Below are 15,266 nucleotides of genomic sequence, written 5' to 3' on the forward strand. Positions count from 1 at the left end.
AATTGAAACTATAAATGACCAGTAAGGTTTATCCAGTGAATGAGTTTCCTTGTTGTTGGTAATGCTGAATGTTCTTTCCCCAGTGAGGTTCTGAATGGATTGACTATCAATGCTAACTACCACTGGAAGTCTGCCTTACTGAGAATAATTAAGGCCTAAAAAGGCTATGTATATACATTCACATAAAACAGGGACTAACATTTTATAGTAAATGGGGGAGGAGTAAGAGGAAGGAAAATTTGTTACTTAATGTCGAAAATATAACCATAATTTAAAATAATAAAAGCACATATCCCATATTTAACAAAATCTAAGTTATAGTTACAACTCTGCTAGTTTGTAGAATGAACCAAGAGTAACGTGTTCACATTTTTAACCTAATATGTCAATTATATGCTGGAACAAAATAAAAATGCTTTTGTTTACCTTTGACCTTTGGCACATGGTTATGAAGAGGGTCATTTTTACAAAAATATTAGAGGAGTTCAATGGTTTTGTTCCAAGAGCCTTTCAGTAATCTCTTGATATCTAGACATATCTCAAGTGCCTATTGCATTATTTTTTAATTTTCTTCTATTGCTGTTCCAGATCCTAACTTATAATGGCATTCTGTATGATTTGACCAATATTTGCTCATTAAGTTCTGCTTCGTTTGCAAATTAATGTTTTTTACTTTGGAACATTGTAACAGTTAGTTCTTATATAATAATGAACACTGAGATCACAAGGATCACCACACTAGAATCTTTTTAGTTTAATTGCCCATTATTTGAATATGTTTCACAATTACAGGAACACGTCAGCTACCTAGTTGTGGCTAACGGAATATTTTTCTTATTTGATTGTTTAGTGTGCTAGAACTTCTACTAAATAACTGCCAGTTATTTCGTAGGCACAAGTAAGATTTTGCTTGGGAACAGGATCAGGAAGGAATTCGGGGAGTTGGATAGAGACTTTTTAAATCTGGTTTTCTTTTTTCCTTTCTGACAGTTACTTCTTAGTTATTTTTAAAGGAGCCTTTCCTTCTGTCTGCTTCTTAAATGTCAGTGTTCTTGAGCAGTCTGCAAGCCTTCTTTTGTTTTCACTTTACTTATTCTCCGTAGGTGATTATCTCGCCCCCTGACTTCAACCCCCATTTCAGTTAAGGGTGACCCCAGCGTCTCTCTCCACTCAAGATACTCTCCTTGAGTGTCATGTGGCTCTGCGGTACTTGACACACTTAAAACTCCTCTCTTTATCCCAACTCTCTTAACAGAGGCAGATTAAGGTCGGTTGAGGCCCTGGACACAGAAGAAAATATTGGGCCCCTTACTTTAGAAAAACGTGTAAAGTTGGGGTTTTGCAGGGTCCTTCAGAAGTTGGGGCCCAGGGCACGTGCCTGTGTGCCCCCCGTTAAATCTGCCTCGGCCTATTAACATTTTTTTAGAAAGCTCTTTCTCCTGAAGCCTCTGGGCTGCCTCTCTGGCCTTGTCTCCTGCCACTTCCCAGCTCGCATTCTCCCCTCCGTCACGCTGACTCAGTGGCTCTTTCCTGAAAGCACCATGATATGTCTAATCTTGGTGTCCTCTGGCCAGGAATGCACTTTTTCTTACCTTTCTACCCTGCTGTGTCTTACTTTGCCTTGCAAGATATGGTTCAAGCACTGCTTTTACTGGAAAACTTTCTTTATTTGCTTCCTCACCTACATACGCTGGATTAAATGTGGGAACAAATGATAAAGTAAAAAATGATGAACAGCTAGGAGAGGAGGTGGTATCTGCTTGGTTATTTCTACCTTTTATTTTCTGTCGTTGCCTCTCTTACGCTTAGGAAGGTGGATGTTAGAGAACGTGCTCCCACGACTACTTGGTCACTGCCTGTACAGAGCCTCATATACACAGGCGCTCTGAGGCTCTGTGGAGACACGTGGAGTTCTAGAGCTGTGGCCATTTGTGGTTCACTGTGTGTATGATGAACTGAGCCAGAGCAAAGAGGCCACGGGAGAAAGGACAGAGCCCCTCCATTACTCACTTTACAGTTGTCTTGTGAAATTCTAATCTCTACACCAGTGTTTCGCAACCACCAGTGGGTCTATAACCTTCATACAACATCAGGGTGGTTAACTCCTGCGCCCACCGGCATGAAATTTCTGGCGGACCAGCACCAGTCAGCTGACTGGCGGTTGAAAACCACTGCTCTACACAATTCCTTGTAGCAAGAGGTAGGTAGCTTTGTTTTAGCTAGGCATTTGCTGGTGCCACCAGTTTCCAAATAGTAAAGGTTCTTAGGAGAAGTGGATCATGTCCTCTTGTCCCTTGGGGCTTTGTATTAGTGTGATTTGTGGAGGGGTTGCAAACCGCAGCTCCCAGGCCAGAACCTGCTTGCAGCCTGGTGTTTGTAAATGAAGTTTACTGGGGCACAGCCACGCCTGTTCTTTTACACGCTGCTCTCACACTGCCACGCAGAGCTGAGTAGTTAGTTGTCACTGAGCCCACCTGGCCCACAAAGCTAAACTGTTCACTGTCTGGCCTGTTACCGAAGGTTTACCATCTCCGGTTTAGAGCACAGATTCTGGTAGCTGGCGTGCCTGGATCTGAACGCCAGTCCATCTCTCACTAACTGCATGCCTCCGGACAGTGGTTGGCCTCGCTGTACCTTAGTTTCCTTGCCGATTCAGTGGAGATAATACAAGTACCTCACCGGATCAATGAGAATTAACATTTGTTTCAGCTATTGTGGAGTTTCCCAGTTGTTTATGGCAGAAGTTCATCTTCCTGCTGCTTAACCTCTCTGCCACTTTCCATCTCACTGTCTTCTTTTTGCAGCTCTGACTCTTCACCTTCCTCTAACTGCTTGTGGAACTCTTCTACTGAGTTATTAATTTCATTTATTACTTTTTAGTTTTTTAAATTAATTTTTCCATGGATTTGAGAGAGAGAAGCATCAACTTGCTGCTTCACTTAGTTGTTCCATTTAGTCGTGTGCTCATTGATTGCTTCTCTTCTCTGCCTTGTCCAGGCGTCAGACCTGGGACCTCTGGCCGGCGTGCCAGGTCAACACTGGGTCCACTGAGCCACCCATCCAGGACAATTTCATTTGTTTGTTCATGTATAGAACTTCTGCTTGGATACTTTTTATAGTCTGTGATTCTTTGCTCATATGAAGATATTTTGGTCTTAAACTTATTTTATATAATCAGATAATTCCAATGTCTTTTGTTTTGCAGGACAGATTTTACTTTTTGTCATGACTTTCTGATTCTCATGCAGGTCCCTTATTTCCTGTGGTTATTGGGAGGCGGTTGTTTGTTTAGTTTATATTTTGTTTTTATTGATTGGCTGCCTTTAGGAATTCTTTGAGGGGTGGAAGGTTTAGACCTCCACATAGGATTTCCATCTGCCTATGCAACATTGTTGAAGGTGCTTGAAGGTTCTACAATCCTTAGGCCCACTCTGAATGAACATCTACTTGAGGGATCCAGGACCGCTGTGGGCTGAGGCCTCACAGCCACATGAAGGCTGCTGTGGCTTCAAATTTTCCAGAGTGGTTTTTCTCCCCTTCGTGCACTGCCAGTCTTCTCTAAGAAGGATCGTCTGGTCTTTCGCCTTACTCCGAGGAGTTGAGTACTTTGGTTAGAGGTGTGCGGTTCAGATCTCACTGTGAGCATGCCCTAAACTTTATTGCCTGTTCCCGTTTAGCCAGCAGAACAAAAGCAGGTTTGCCACGATTTAGCTGATACTTTTCGAGGGAATTGGACGTAGGCCCTCTTACTATTCAAGATTCCCATAGGAAACTGCTTGGGTTTTTTTCTCAGATTTCTTAATTTTTGACAGCTCAGCAGTGTGTTTAAAAGATGTTTTTACATTTAATCTAGGTTTTTTAGTTTTTGACGGGAAAGATGTTTCAGGTTTTTTTGTTAATCCTACTGTTAAACATGGAAGTCGGTCTTCTGTTTCTTAATGTGAAGAAGTACACAGTGTACAGATATTAACAAGATGAACTATATCCAGCCTTTCTTTATGAAGTCTACAAAATATAACTGTGTAAGTTTGATGTTTATAATACCCATGAGTAGAATTTGCCATTTATAATTTGGTTCCTTTTTATTTGCCTGTTTTATTCCCTCTGGACTTCGTGGACATAATTTAGCGCTTGGTCTCAGTTGGACTCGATTCAAAAAATGCAGTTTGCGTTTGGGACTGGAAGAGGGGGAAAATGTTATCTATGGCTCCTGGCCACACAGACAGAGTAAGTATCCCCTGTGGGCTCTCTAACGGTGCTGGGGGAAGAGGCCAGAGGGCACCAGGGGGTTAAAGTTCAATTGTAATTAGAATGCATATGTTTTATAGACTCAATAGCGTTAACACAAGACTTTTAACCTGGTTACTTCAGCAAAGATGATGAATTTTATGTTATTAAAACCTCAATTTAAAAATTGAATGATTTATGTTTAGGGTCTATTTAGCTTGGTTTACCACTTATTTGTAACATATATTTCATAGTTTTGGTGAGAAAGATATTTTGTGTGTGAATTTAAAATTATGTATTAGAATTAAATTTTTTAGAGACCTAATACTTTTATTTTTGAAACTTGTTAAAAATATATTTATCCCATGTTGTTTAAAATTAATGTAAAGAATATGTTGTAGGTTTTTGATTAACTATTTTACTACTTTTTATAAACATACATCATAATTTTATTATAAACTCTTTAAAAATGCCTGAGTTGTTTTGTGTATAGTAAAATCCTAACCTAAACCAGTACAGGAAGTGTAGTCATTGAATCTATTTTGGGGGAATCTATAAAAGTTGCAAAAAAATATATGTGTGAATTTGTGTTTTGGAAAACAAACTTAATTTTTAGCAAATTCCCAAAGGGTCTTGTTACACACACACAAACGCAGTTTAGATTATTAAAGTGTTAAGTATATTTTATTGAACAGTCGTGTATATTGACTTAGAAGAAAGCATTTCACACATCGGCATTTTGGATTTAGTAAATGGACTGATTAGTATGGAAAATGATACTGTCATTGGAACTTCTATAAGTATTTGTATGGTTGGCATTTTAAAGTTGCCTCAGTATGTTTTCCATATAATCCGTATTATGATGAGTTGTTGAATATTAATGATGAGTATTTTGTGAGATGTGTTGTTCCTTCGTCATCTCTGAAGCACATCGCTTTGTGCATTTTTAGAGGTGGTGAGCATTTTGCACAGTTCTGCTGGTAGTTGGCAAAGAAACATGGTGAGGATTACCAGGGAGCAGAGTTCTTTTCAACTATGAAATTATTTTTTAACACTAGTTTTCATTTTATTTATCATTAAAGTACATGTTTCTAATGCATATTTTATTTCATCTGGATTTTCTTTCTTGTTTGCTTTTGTAACAAAAACGGTTTGTACGCATTTAGAATTTATGGAATCTTAGAAAAGAACAAAGCCTGGGCATCTCCAAACTTTAAGTTAATTTTGTTTAACCCGCAAACAATAAAGAAAGAAAAAACAATTTTTACTGGGAAATAAATGTTTGGATTCTTTATGTAAGTAGGTCTGCATGATGGAAGGCTATAGAAAAGTCCTCTGGCCCTGGCCGGTTGGCTCAGCGGTAGAGCGTCGGCCTAGCATGCGGAGGACCCAGGTTCGATTCTCGGCCAGGGCACACAGGAGAAGCGCCCATTTGCTTCTCCACCCCTCCGCCACGCCTTCCTCTCTGTCTCTCTCTTCCCCTCCCGCAGCCAAGGCTCCATTGGAGCAAAGATGGCCCGGCCGCTGGGGATGGCTCTGTGGCCTCTGCCTCAGGCGCTAGAATGGCTCTGGTCGCAACATGGCAACGCCCAGGATGGGCAGAGCATCGCCCCATGGTGGGCGTGCCAGGTGGATCCCGGTCGGGCGCATGCGGGAGTCTGTCTGACTGTCTCTCCCTGTTTCCAGCTTCAGAAAAATGCAAAAAAAAAAAAAAAAAAAGAAAAAAAAAAAGAAAAGTCCTCTGTTCCTAGCTATATGTGTTAAGTATACGTTCCACTCAGATTTTTCTGTTGTACAGTTTTGCAGTGTCCTGCCTGACGCCCTAGTTGCATCGACCCATTCTTATTATTTATGAACCTACTTTTTTAAAGTTAAAAATAAAGTTGTTAATTTTCATTTCATTAGTTGCTTCATAAGTTCATAGTTCATATTTCTTAGTTCATTATTTTGTTCCTTATCATTTATGAATTTATTTCTCATAAGATTTTGAAGTGTAGGATTCTGATTATTTGTTGAGGAATATTAATTTTTGAAAGGTAGGGTTTGGGGGATATTTGGTTATTTGGATAGCATTCTTAAATGATTCTGAAGATAAGTATTTTAACCATGAGCCCTATTTATTTACAGATATTTGATATTTCTTGGGATTTGTACCAGCCAAATAAACTTGTCAGCTGCGGTGTGAAACATATCAAGGTACTAGAAGGGGCTTGCTTTATAATCGTCATGTTTACATGTTCTTTGCCTCTGAGTTACCTCATACTATATGGTAGTTTTCGGATTTTGACAGTGCTTATTTTTAAATGTCAACATTTTTAATGTTTTTATGTTCAGTCTGACATATTTATTGTGTAGTTACAGGGGTGTGAGGAAGCTAAGGGAGGAACATAGGTATGAATAGAGAATTAATAAAACACTTTCCATAAGAAATTGATAGTCTAACGAAGAAGATTTTACTGTATTCATCTTGCTTCTTTGTGTTTCACTTAGAAAGTAAAACACGAGAACAGGAAACCAAGTAGACTGACTTGTCGTTTGCAAAGAGACTGTGTGGTAGAAGCATCTGGGTGGGTTTGGCCTTGCCACCTACCTGCTGTTTGACCTGAGGCGTCATTTAACCTCTTTGAGCTTTTTTTTTCACATCTTAAAACTGTGGCTGCTGTAACCACCCTCCCAGCAGTGATGATTCAATAAGGCAGTATGTGTGCCGCAGTGCCTGGCGCGTGGTCAGCTTTCTGAGAGCCGTATCTGTTCTTCTCTGTCTGCTCTCTTATTTGACCTTGGCCTTTGACAGCCACTGTGTACTTTGCATATGGAAGCTCTGAGTTTTGTATTATAATTGTAGTTCAGAGTTTGAAGCCCGGGGAGTCAGTGGTGATACTCTTACGTTTGTAATTACTTTTAAATCCTTGATGCAAATTGGAAATAGTTACTTTCCCCCAGTATATGACAGGCAGTGCCTGTAGCAGTTCATTCCTTGTAGGGAGGGTTTCGTGCACATTCTTTTGATGCTCTCACTTCCGTCCACATCTTCTCCAAAGCATCTTCAGCTGCTGCTGCAAATCTGGTTTTCATATTCTGGTACTGATTTGACAGTGGATAGTACTAAATCTTTATTTTTTCAGTAAAATTTAGTAGCAAAAGGCTCTGTGCTAGGTTTTAAAGTATGTGGTAATAGCACTATGAAGGTAGAAGAAATTTTTGTCTTGTTCATCTATTTTTTTTTTTTTTCTAAAGGTTGGGAACGAGGAGGCAGTCAGACAGACTCCCGCATGGGCCCGACCGGGATCCACCCGGCATGCCCACCAGGGGGCGATGCTCTGCCCATCTGGAGCATCACTCTGCCACCACCAGAGCCACTCTAGCGCCTGAGGCAGAGGCCACAGAGCCATCCTCAGTGCCCAGGCCAACTTTGCTCCAGTGGAGCCTTGGCTGTGGGGGGGGGGGGGAGACAGAGAGGAAGGAGAGGGGGAGGGGTGGAGAAGCAGATGGGCGCTTCTCCTGTGTGCCCTGGCCGGGAATCGAACCCGGGACTCCTGCATGCCAGGCCGACGCTCTACCACTGAGCCAACCGGCCAGGGCTTGTTCATCTTTTTTGATGAACAAGATGTTTGACACAGTACCTGATATATATTAAGTTCTTAATACATTGTTGGCCAATTAATAAATAAAGAGACCTTCCTGCTTTTTTATATTGTAAATCTGATATTTCCTTCCATTTTCAGGTTTTAAAAAACATCTCAATTAAACCAAAACTTTATTTTTTACTATGAGTGTATTTCTCTACCCTTGGTAGAGGCAGTGCTTACATGGCAGCTCTCTGCAGGCAAATACATGTGAGGAACTAAGTCCCAGAGATGATCTATTGAATAGATTGGCAGTGGCCAGTGCAGGAGCAAGTACCCACATGGAGCTACTTAAATTAAAGTAATTAGGCCCTGGCCGGTTGGCTCAGTGGTAGAGCGTCGGCCTGGTGTGCAGGAGTCCCGGGTTCAATTCCCGGCCAGGGCACACAGGAGAAGCGCCCATCTGCCTCTCCACCCCTCCCCCTCTCCTTCCTCTCTGTCTCTCTCTTCCCCTCCCGCAGCCAAGGCTCCATTGGAGCAAAGATGGCCTGGGCGCTGGGGATGGCTCCTTGGCCTCTGCCCCAGGCGCTAGAGTGGCTCTGGTCGCAACAGAACGACGCCCCAGAGGGGCAGAGCATCGCCCCCTGGTGGGCAGAGCGTCGCCCCCTGGTGGGCGTGCCAGGTGGATCCCGGTCAGGCGCATGCGGGAGTCTGTCTGACTGTCTCTCCCCGTTTCCAGCTTCAGAAAAAAAAAAAAAATTTAAAGTAATTAAAAGTAATTAATGTAATTTAACTGAGCCACGTAGCTCAGTTGGTTAGAATGTTGTCCCGATATACCAGAGTTGCAGGTTTGATCCTGGCCAGGGCACATACAAGAGACAATCAAGTAAGTGGAATGTACAGATCAGTGTCTCTCCCTCTCTCCCTTCCTCTCTCTTCCTCTCTTCCTCCCTCTCTCTCCCTCCCTCTCTCTCTGCCTCTCTCCCTCCCTCTCTCTCTGCCTCTCTCCCTCCCTCTCTCTCTTCCTCTCTCCCTCCCCCTCTCTCCCTCTCTCTCTCCCTGCCTCTCTCCCTCCCTCTCTCTCTTCCTCTCTCCCTCCCTCTCTTCCTTCTTCTCTCCCTACCTCCCTTCTTCTCTCCCTCTCTCTGTCCCTCCCTTTTTCCCTCCCTCTCTCCCTCCTTTCTCTCTGCTTCTCTCCCCCCTCTCTCCCTCCCTCTCTCCCTCTCTCCCTCTCTCTCCCTCCCCCTCTCCCTCCCCCTCTCTCCCTCCCTCTCTCCCTCCCCCTCTCCCTCCCCCTCTCCCTCCCCCTCTCTCTGCCTCTCTCCCTCCCTCTCTCTCTGCCTCTCTCCCTCCCTCTCTCCCTCCCTCTCTCCCTCTCTCTCTCTCCCCCTCTCCCTCCCTCTCTCTCTGCCTCTCTCCCTCTCTCTCTCCCTCTCTCTCCCTCCCCCTCCCTCCCTCTCTCTCTGCCTCTCTCCCTGCCTCTCTCCCTCCCTCTCTCTCTTCCTCTCTCCCTTCCTCTCTCCCTTCTTTTCTCTCTACCTCTGTCCCTTCTTCTCTCCCTCTCTCTGTCCCTCCCTTTTTCCCTTCCTCTTTCCCTCCGTTTTTCCCTCCCTCTCTCCCTCCCTCTCTCCCTCCCTCTCTCTCTCCCTCCTTTCCCTCCCTCTCTCCCTTCCTCTCTCCCTCTAGGATCAATAAGTAAGTTTTTTTAATTAAGTAAAATGTAATAGTCATTTCTTCAGTCATGCTGGCAGTGTGCTCAGAAGCCACATGTATCTCGTGATTAATACACACACACGTTTTCATCGTCACAGAGTTGCGTTGCACAGCACTGATCTGGATTCTAGAACAGTGGCTCTTAACTCTCGCTGATACCTGGGCTTCGCTCTCCAGAGGTTCTCTCTCAGTTTATCTCAGTGGGGAGCCAGGCAGACCACATTTTATAACTTCTCCCAGTGATTCTAAGATGGAGCCAAAATTGAGAATCATTTAATCTGAAAGAAGATAATAGATTGAAAGTGGAACTTGCTGAAAGGAGGAAAACCAGCTATCCTTATGCACAAAATTGTGGAACTTTCAAATTTAAAAATAATAAAGTTTCTTTGATTAAAACATCCATTAGTTATTTGAGTGGGTCAGCATCATAATTTTTAGTTCTTTGAGGCTTCATGTTTTAAACTAATATCTTTAGGTCTTGAAATAAGATCTTGAAGATCAGGTAAGATTTTTAAGTATGCAATACAGGTATTAACGAGCTATATTATTTTAAGTAGTAATTTACTTATTATACAGTTGAATTTACTCTCAAGTTCTAATTTCTTTATGGATAGCTGTTTAATATATATATCCCCGCCCTGCCCTGCCCCCCTCTTTTTTTAGTTCACTCTGCAAACTATTACAATTTACCTGAATCCACATAAAAGAACAAACACCCTGGTCATGAAGATTTATGTTTGATTTCCCAATGTTTTCCTAGAAATGAACCTGTCATTCCAAATGTGTATCTCTTAAGCTTTGCAAGTAAAGGAATTGCTCAACTTTGAAAATATCAGTGAAAGCAACATTCTCATCTTTGTCTTTTCCCCCATCCTTGCTGTCCCTATCGGAGATTGAACATTAGGTTTGGTCCTTTTTCCTATGGCTATATATTGTGTCTTACCTTCGTATGCAATGCTAACCCATTTCTAACGTTTCACCCTGTTTCATGTAGATTTCTCCCCCCAGAAACCTAAGGAAGCTAGCATATTTTGAGAGTAATATAATTCACCCCCACCCCCACCCTTATTCTTACAAATAAGGATTGAAACCAGTGACTTATCTGCTACAATGTCACTAGCTGTTGACAAGACTAGGGTGAGGAGGGGAACCTTGAATGCTAGGGTATCATCATGGAATTTCTTAGGTACTTTCTAGTCCGCTGCTGTAATATAGCATAGAGGTATTAGGAATGTTTTACTCTACTTCATAAGCATTCTTTTGTGATTTGATTATACTATGTTCCTTTTAGTTCTGGAGTTTATGTGGAAATGCTCTGACCCCGAAACGAGGGGTGTTTGGAAAGACGGGGGACCTCCAGACCATCCTGTGCCTGGCCTGTGCGAGGGACGAGTTAACGTACTCTGGTGCACTCAACGGGGACATCTATGTTTGGAAAGGAGTCAATCTGATACGGACAATACAAGGAGCCCATACTGTAAGTATGTTTAAATATTTCAAACAGTTTTAGATGTTAACTGCTTATCTTCTTGTCTTAGAGTAAAAGATTATATAACGTAACAGACTTTCTGATCATTTTGGTTACTTGGAAAATGCTACAGCTGAATCAATTTGTCTATTTTCAAGAGTTTGATGAGGAAACTTGCAATTAGACACATGAATATTTATTAAATTAGAATAATTAGTATCTTGTTCAGACCATTTCCTTGGTATAGTGTCTTTCTCAGAATAGGATTGAAAAAGCTTGTTAAATTCAACTGAAAAATATTCTTGATTAACCACATTAGAATAAAGCTAGTGCTCTTGTGGCTAATTTACCAGAGGGAAATTTGGGGAAAAATATAATTTTTTAAATTTAGTATAATTAGATCATTAAGTGAGTGGCAAAGGAATTTAATTTTTGTGCTTCATGAGATTGTCATATAAACAAATGATCAAATCAGGAAAAAAAACTTGTTGTTAAAACCTTGTGGTGTTGTCTGACCAGGCAGTGGCACAGTGGATAGAGCATCAGACTGGGATGCAGAGTACCTAGGTTCAAAACCCTGAGGTTGCAGGCTCATGGGCTCATCTGGCTTGAGCATGGGCTAACCAGCTTGAGTACAAGGTTGCTGGCTTGGGTGTGGGATCATAGATATGACCCCATGGTCTCTGACTTGAGCTCAGAGGTCGCTGGATTAAAACCCAAGGTCACTGGCTTGAGCAAGGGGTCAGTCGTCCTGTAGCCCCCCCCCCCCATCAAGGCACATACGAGAAGCAATCAATAAGCAACTAAGGTGCCACAACAAAGAATTGATGTTTCTCATCTTTGTCCTTTCCTGTCTGTCTGTCTCTCCCTCTGTCTCTCTGTATCTGCCGCACACACAGACAACAACAACAACAAAAACCTTGTACTGTTTTTTTTTTTGTATTTTTCTGAAATTGGAAACGAGGAGGCAGTCAGACAGACTCCCGCATGCGCCTGACCGGGATCCATCCGGCATGCCCACCAGGGGGCGATGCTCTGCCCATCTGGAGCATTGCTCTGTTGCAACCAGAGCCATTCTAGTGCCTGAAGCAGAGGCCATGGAGCCATCCTCAGTGACGGGGCCAACTTTGCTCCAATGGAGCCTTGGCTGCGGGAGGGGAAGAGAGAGACAGAGAGGAAGGAGAGGGGGAGGTGGAGAAGCAGATGGGCGCTTCTCCTGTGTGCCCTAGCCAGGAATCGAACCCGGGACTCCTGCATGCCAGGCCGACGCTCTACCACTGAGCCAACCGGCCAGTGCTTGTAGCGTATTTTGATTTGGACTTTTGAGCAGTTGGGTCTTTCACATAGTGAGGGGAGCTAGACTGGCCCTGGCCAGTTGGCTCAGCAGTAGAGTGTTGGCCTGGCGTTTGGAAGTCCCAGGTTTGATTCCCACCAGGGCACACAGGAGAAGTGCCCATCTGCTTCTCCACCCTTCCTCCCTCTTCTCGATCTCTCTCTTCCCCTCCTGCAGCCGAGGCTCCATTGGAGCAAAGTTGGCCCGGGCGCTGAGGATGGCTCTGTGGCCTCCGCCTCGGGCTAGAATGGCTCTGGCAGCAACAGAGCAATGCCCTAGATGGGCAGAGCATCACCCCCTGGTGGGCATGCCGGGTAGATCCCAGTCGGGCGCATGCAGAAGTCTCTGACTGCCTCCCCGCTTCTAACTTTGGAAAAATACCAAAAAAAAAAAATTGTGAAGGGAGCTAGAGAGCACAGAGCTACTACTGCCTTGTTAGCAGTAAAAGCTCAAGTAGAAAAGTAAATGAATATGTTAACATGAACCACTATGAAGTATATATTACATATTAAATATATTAAAGACTCATTTACACAGAACTTGCATTAAGCAAAATGCCTAAAGACCAGAATTACCAGGTTCTTTTCCATAAAGGTTATGGCAGCTCACAAGTTCACCATTAGTATGTGAAAACAGCCTTTCCTCCTCTCAGACTCATCAGCACAGGGTGTGTCTGCTATTGTAAACTTTTGCTTGTCTACCAGGTAAATAATAGTAACTTTTGTTTTAATTTTTTTCCCTTTTTGTGAAATTTCATATATTTATCAACTACTTGAATTTCCTTTTCTGTTAATTGGCTTTTCATATACTTTGCTCTTTTTTGTTGAATTTTCTTATTCATTTTTTAATAGGTATGTTAACCTCTTGACAGTCATATACTTTGTAGATGTTTCCCCAGTCAGTTTATTTTTGCTTATGATAGCTTTTCTTCTATGATAAATTTTAAATTTTCCTTTCTAGTTTGTGGATTTACCTGCCGTGCATAAAAAGGTCTCTTACAGCCCAGAGTTACATAAGTGTTCTTCTGACTCTCTTCTAACATAGTTATTTCCTATTTTACATTTAGAACTTTATGCCTACCTATAGTTCATTTCTTATATGCTATAAGGTTTGACTTTATTTTCCTTTATGTTATGCCCATATCATTAAATACCTCCGTGGTCATATACTGAGCTCCTGTATATACACAGACATATTTCTAGATTTTCCTTGGTGTTTGCTGATGTATTTGTTTATTCTTACCTCACATGAGAATCTTTTAAAGTGGGCTTCTTCCTTCATATAGCAGATTTTCTTTTTTAAAGTATGTGTTAAATTATTTCCTCTTCTAGGCAGGAATTTTCAGCATGAATGCTTGTGAAGAAGGCTTTGCTACTGGTGGCAGAGATGGCTGTGTTCGTCTTTGGGATTTAACTTTTAAACCAATTACTGTGATTGATCTCAGGGAAACCGACCAGGGATACAAAGGTAACAACAAAACAAATATCTATCTCATTACTAGGAGAAGTCTAACCAGACCAAGGTTTGTCTGTTTATTTCAGTAAACATAAGTGTATGTTTTGTAAATAGAAATGAGACTTACATTGGTCCCTTTACACTGTAAACATTCAATTGAAATTCTTCTACTGAAGAGAAATTTTACCTAAAGGTAGTCTGGGTTTACTGTTATAGCAGATTCTTTCAAATGTCTGATGACTATTATAATGGAACGTACAGAGAGACGGGTTAGATTACCTGGCAGCCTTGGCTCTTGAAAATATTTTACTATCAGAATGCTAAATGTAACTTCAGCAAATAGACTGTTGAAAATAAAGTGTGTACCTTTGTACACAGCACCTCTACATGTGTCACTTTGTATAGATAAGAAACCTGAGAGAAACACAAACTTTCCCAAGGTTATGAAAGGGATTGTGGTATATATAGAAAAAGTGGAAGTCTCTCTTAAAGATTTTATGAGCAGATTGAAGAAAGGAGAAATAGACACGTGAAAAGTCAGATTATTCTAAGAGAAAAGCAGTACAATTCTATAAAGGGAGTTTCTGAACACGTACTAGGTTTGGGCTGAGCGAAGTGGTCTGTCTATGACTGAAGTTGTCTAATAAGGAGGAAGAGTCTGCATCCTGACGGCCAGGTAGAAATTAGGTCTACAGAAAGAGAGAAGTATCAATCCACGTAGAAAACAGTACAAAGAATTGAAAAAGATGTGTGGATTATTGACTTGCAGGTTTCTTTTTATTAGAGCACGGCTCTTAAATACAATCCACTTTTGACTAGGTTTGTCTGTGAGGAGTGTTTGTTGGCGAGGTGACCACATTCTAGTCGGAACACAGGACAGTGAAATTTTTGAAATTGTGGTGCATGAAAGAAAGAAACCTTTCCTGATTATGCAAGGGCATTGTGAAGGTGAACTCTGGGCACTCGCCACCCACCCCACGAAACCTCTGGCCGTGACCGGAAGTGATGACCGTTCAGTCCGGTAAGTAGATTGTGAAATAATTGCATAGGCTGGATTTGTCCTTAGATCAGCATAAGAAAACTTAAAAAGTACTTAGATTTAAATTTTATCAACTTGTAGTATAACACATGAGCTTAATTAATGAACTGTTTGTATGGTTTGGTTTTTCCTATTGAAAACATAAATTGGCGTTTTTTCCATATCAAAATGTATCTCCACCTTTTTAACATCCTATAATATTCCACTGTGTAGATATACTGTAATTTATTCAACTAACTCATTATTAATGGGCACTTACGTTCCTCCGGTTTTGTGCTGTTATACTTTCAGTGAGTGTCCTTCTACCTATGTCTTCTTCTACATGTGCAAATATGAATATCTATATGATAAATTCCTAGCAGTGTTGAAAATATATGTACTTAAAATTTTGATCAATAATGCCTTGCACAGAGGCGACAATTTATATACCTATGAGCAATGCATGAGTGTGTTTTCCCACACTCT

General features: G+C 41.7%; 1 protein-coding gene across 10 annotated transcripts in view; it reads left to right on the top strand.

Moving 5' to 3' along the window:
• EML5 (EMAP like 5) overlaps positions 1–15,266 on the top strand; it is a 153,488-nt gene that overhangs the window by 24,604 nt on the left and 113,618 nt on the right. For all 10 annotated transcript variants that reach the window (XR_010731309.1, XR_010731310.1, XR_010731311.1 and 7 more), the window contains exons 3-7: positions 4,129–4,227; positions 6,355–6,423; positions 10,798–10,983; positions 13,639–13,774; positions 14,582–14,783. Coding sequence is in view for 7 of the 10 variants with exons in the window: in XM_066276913.1 (XP_066133010.1) it covers positions 4,129–4,227; positions 6,355–6,423; positions 10,798–10,983; positions 13,639–13,774; positions 14,582–14,783 (692 nt within the window). In the remaining 3 variants the exon portion in view is untranslated. The remainder of the gene's footprint in view (positions 1–4,128; positions 4,228–6,354; positions 6,424–10,797; positions 10,984–13,638; positions 13,775–14,581; positions 14,784–15,266) is intronic.

This window comes from Saccopteryx bilineata, chromosome 4, assembly GCF_036850765.1.
Source record: "Saccopteryx bilineata isolate mSacBil1 chromosome 4, mSacBil1_pri_phased_curated, whole genome shotgun sequence".
NCBI classification, from domain to species: domain Eukaryota; kingdom Metazoa; phylum Chordata; class Mammalia; order Chiroptera; family Emballonuridae; genus Saccopteryx; species Saccopteryx bilineata.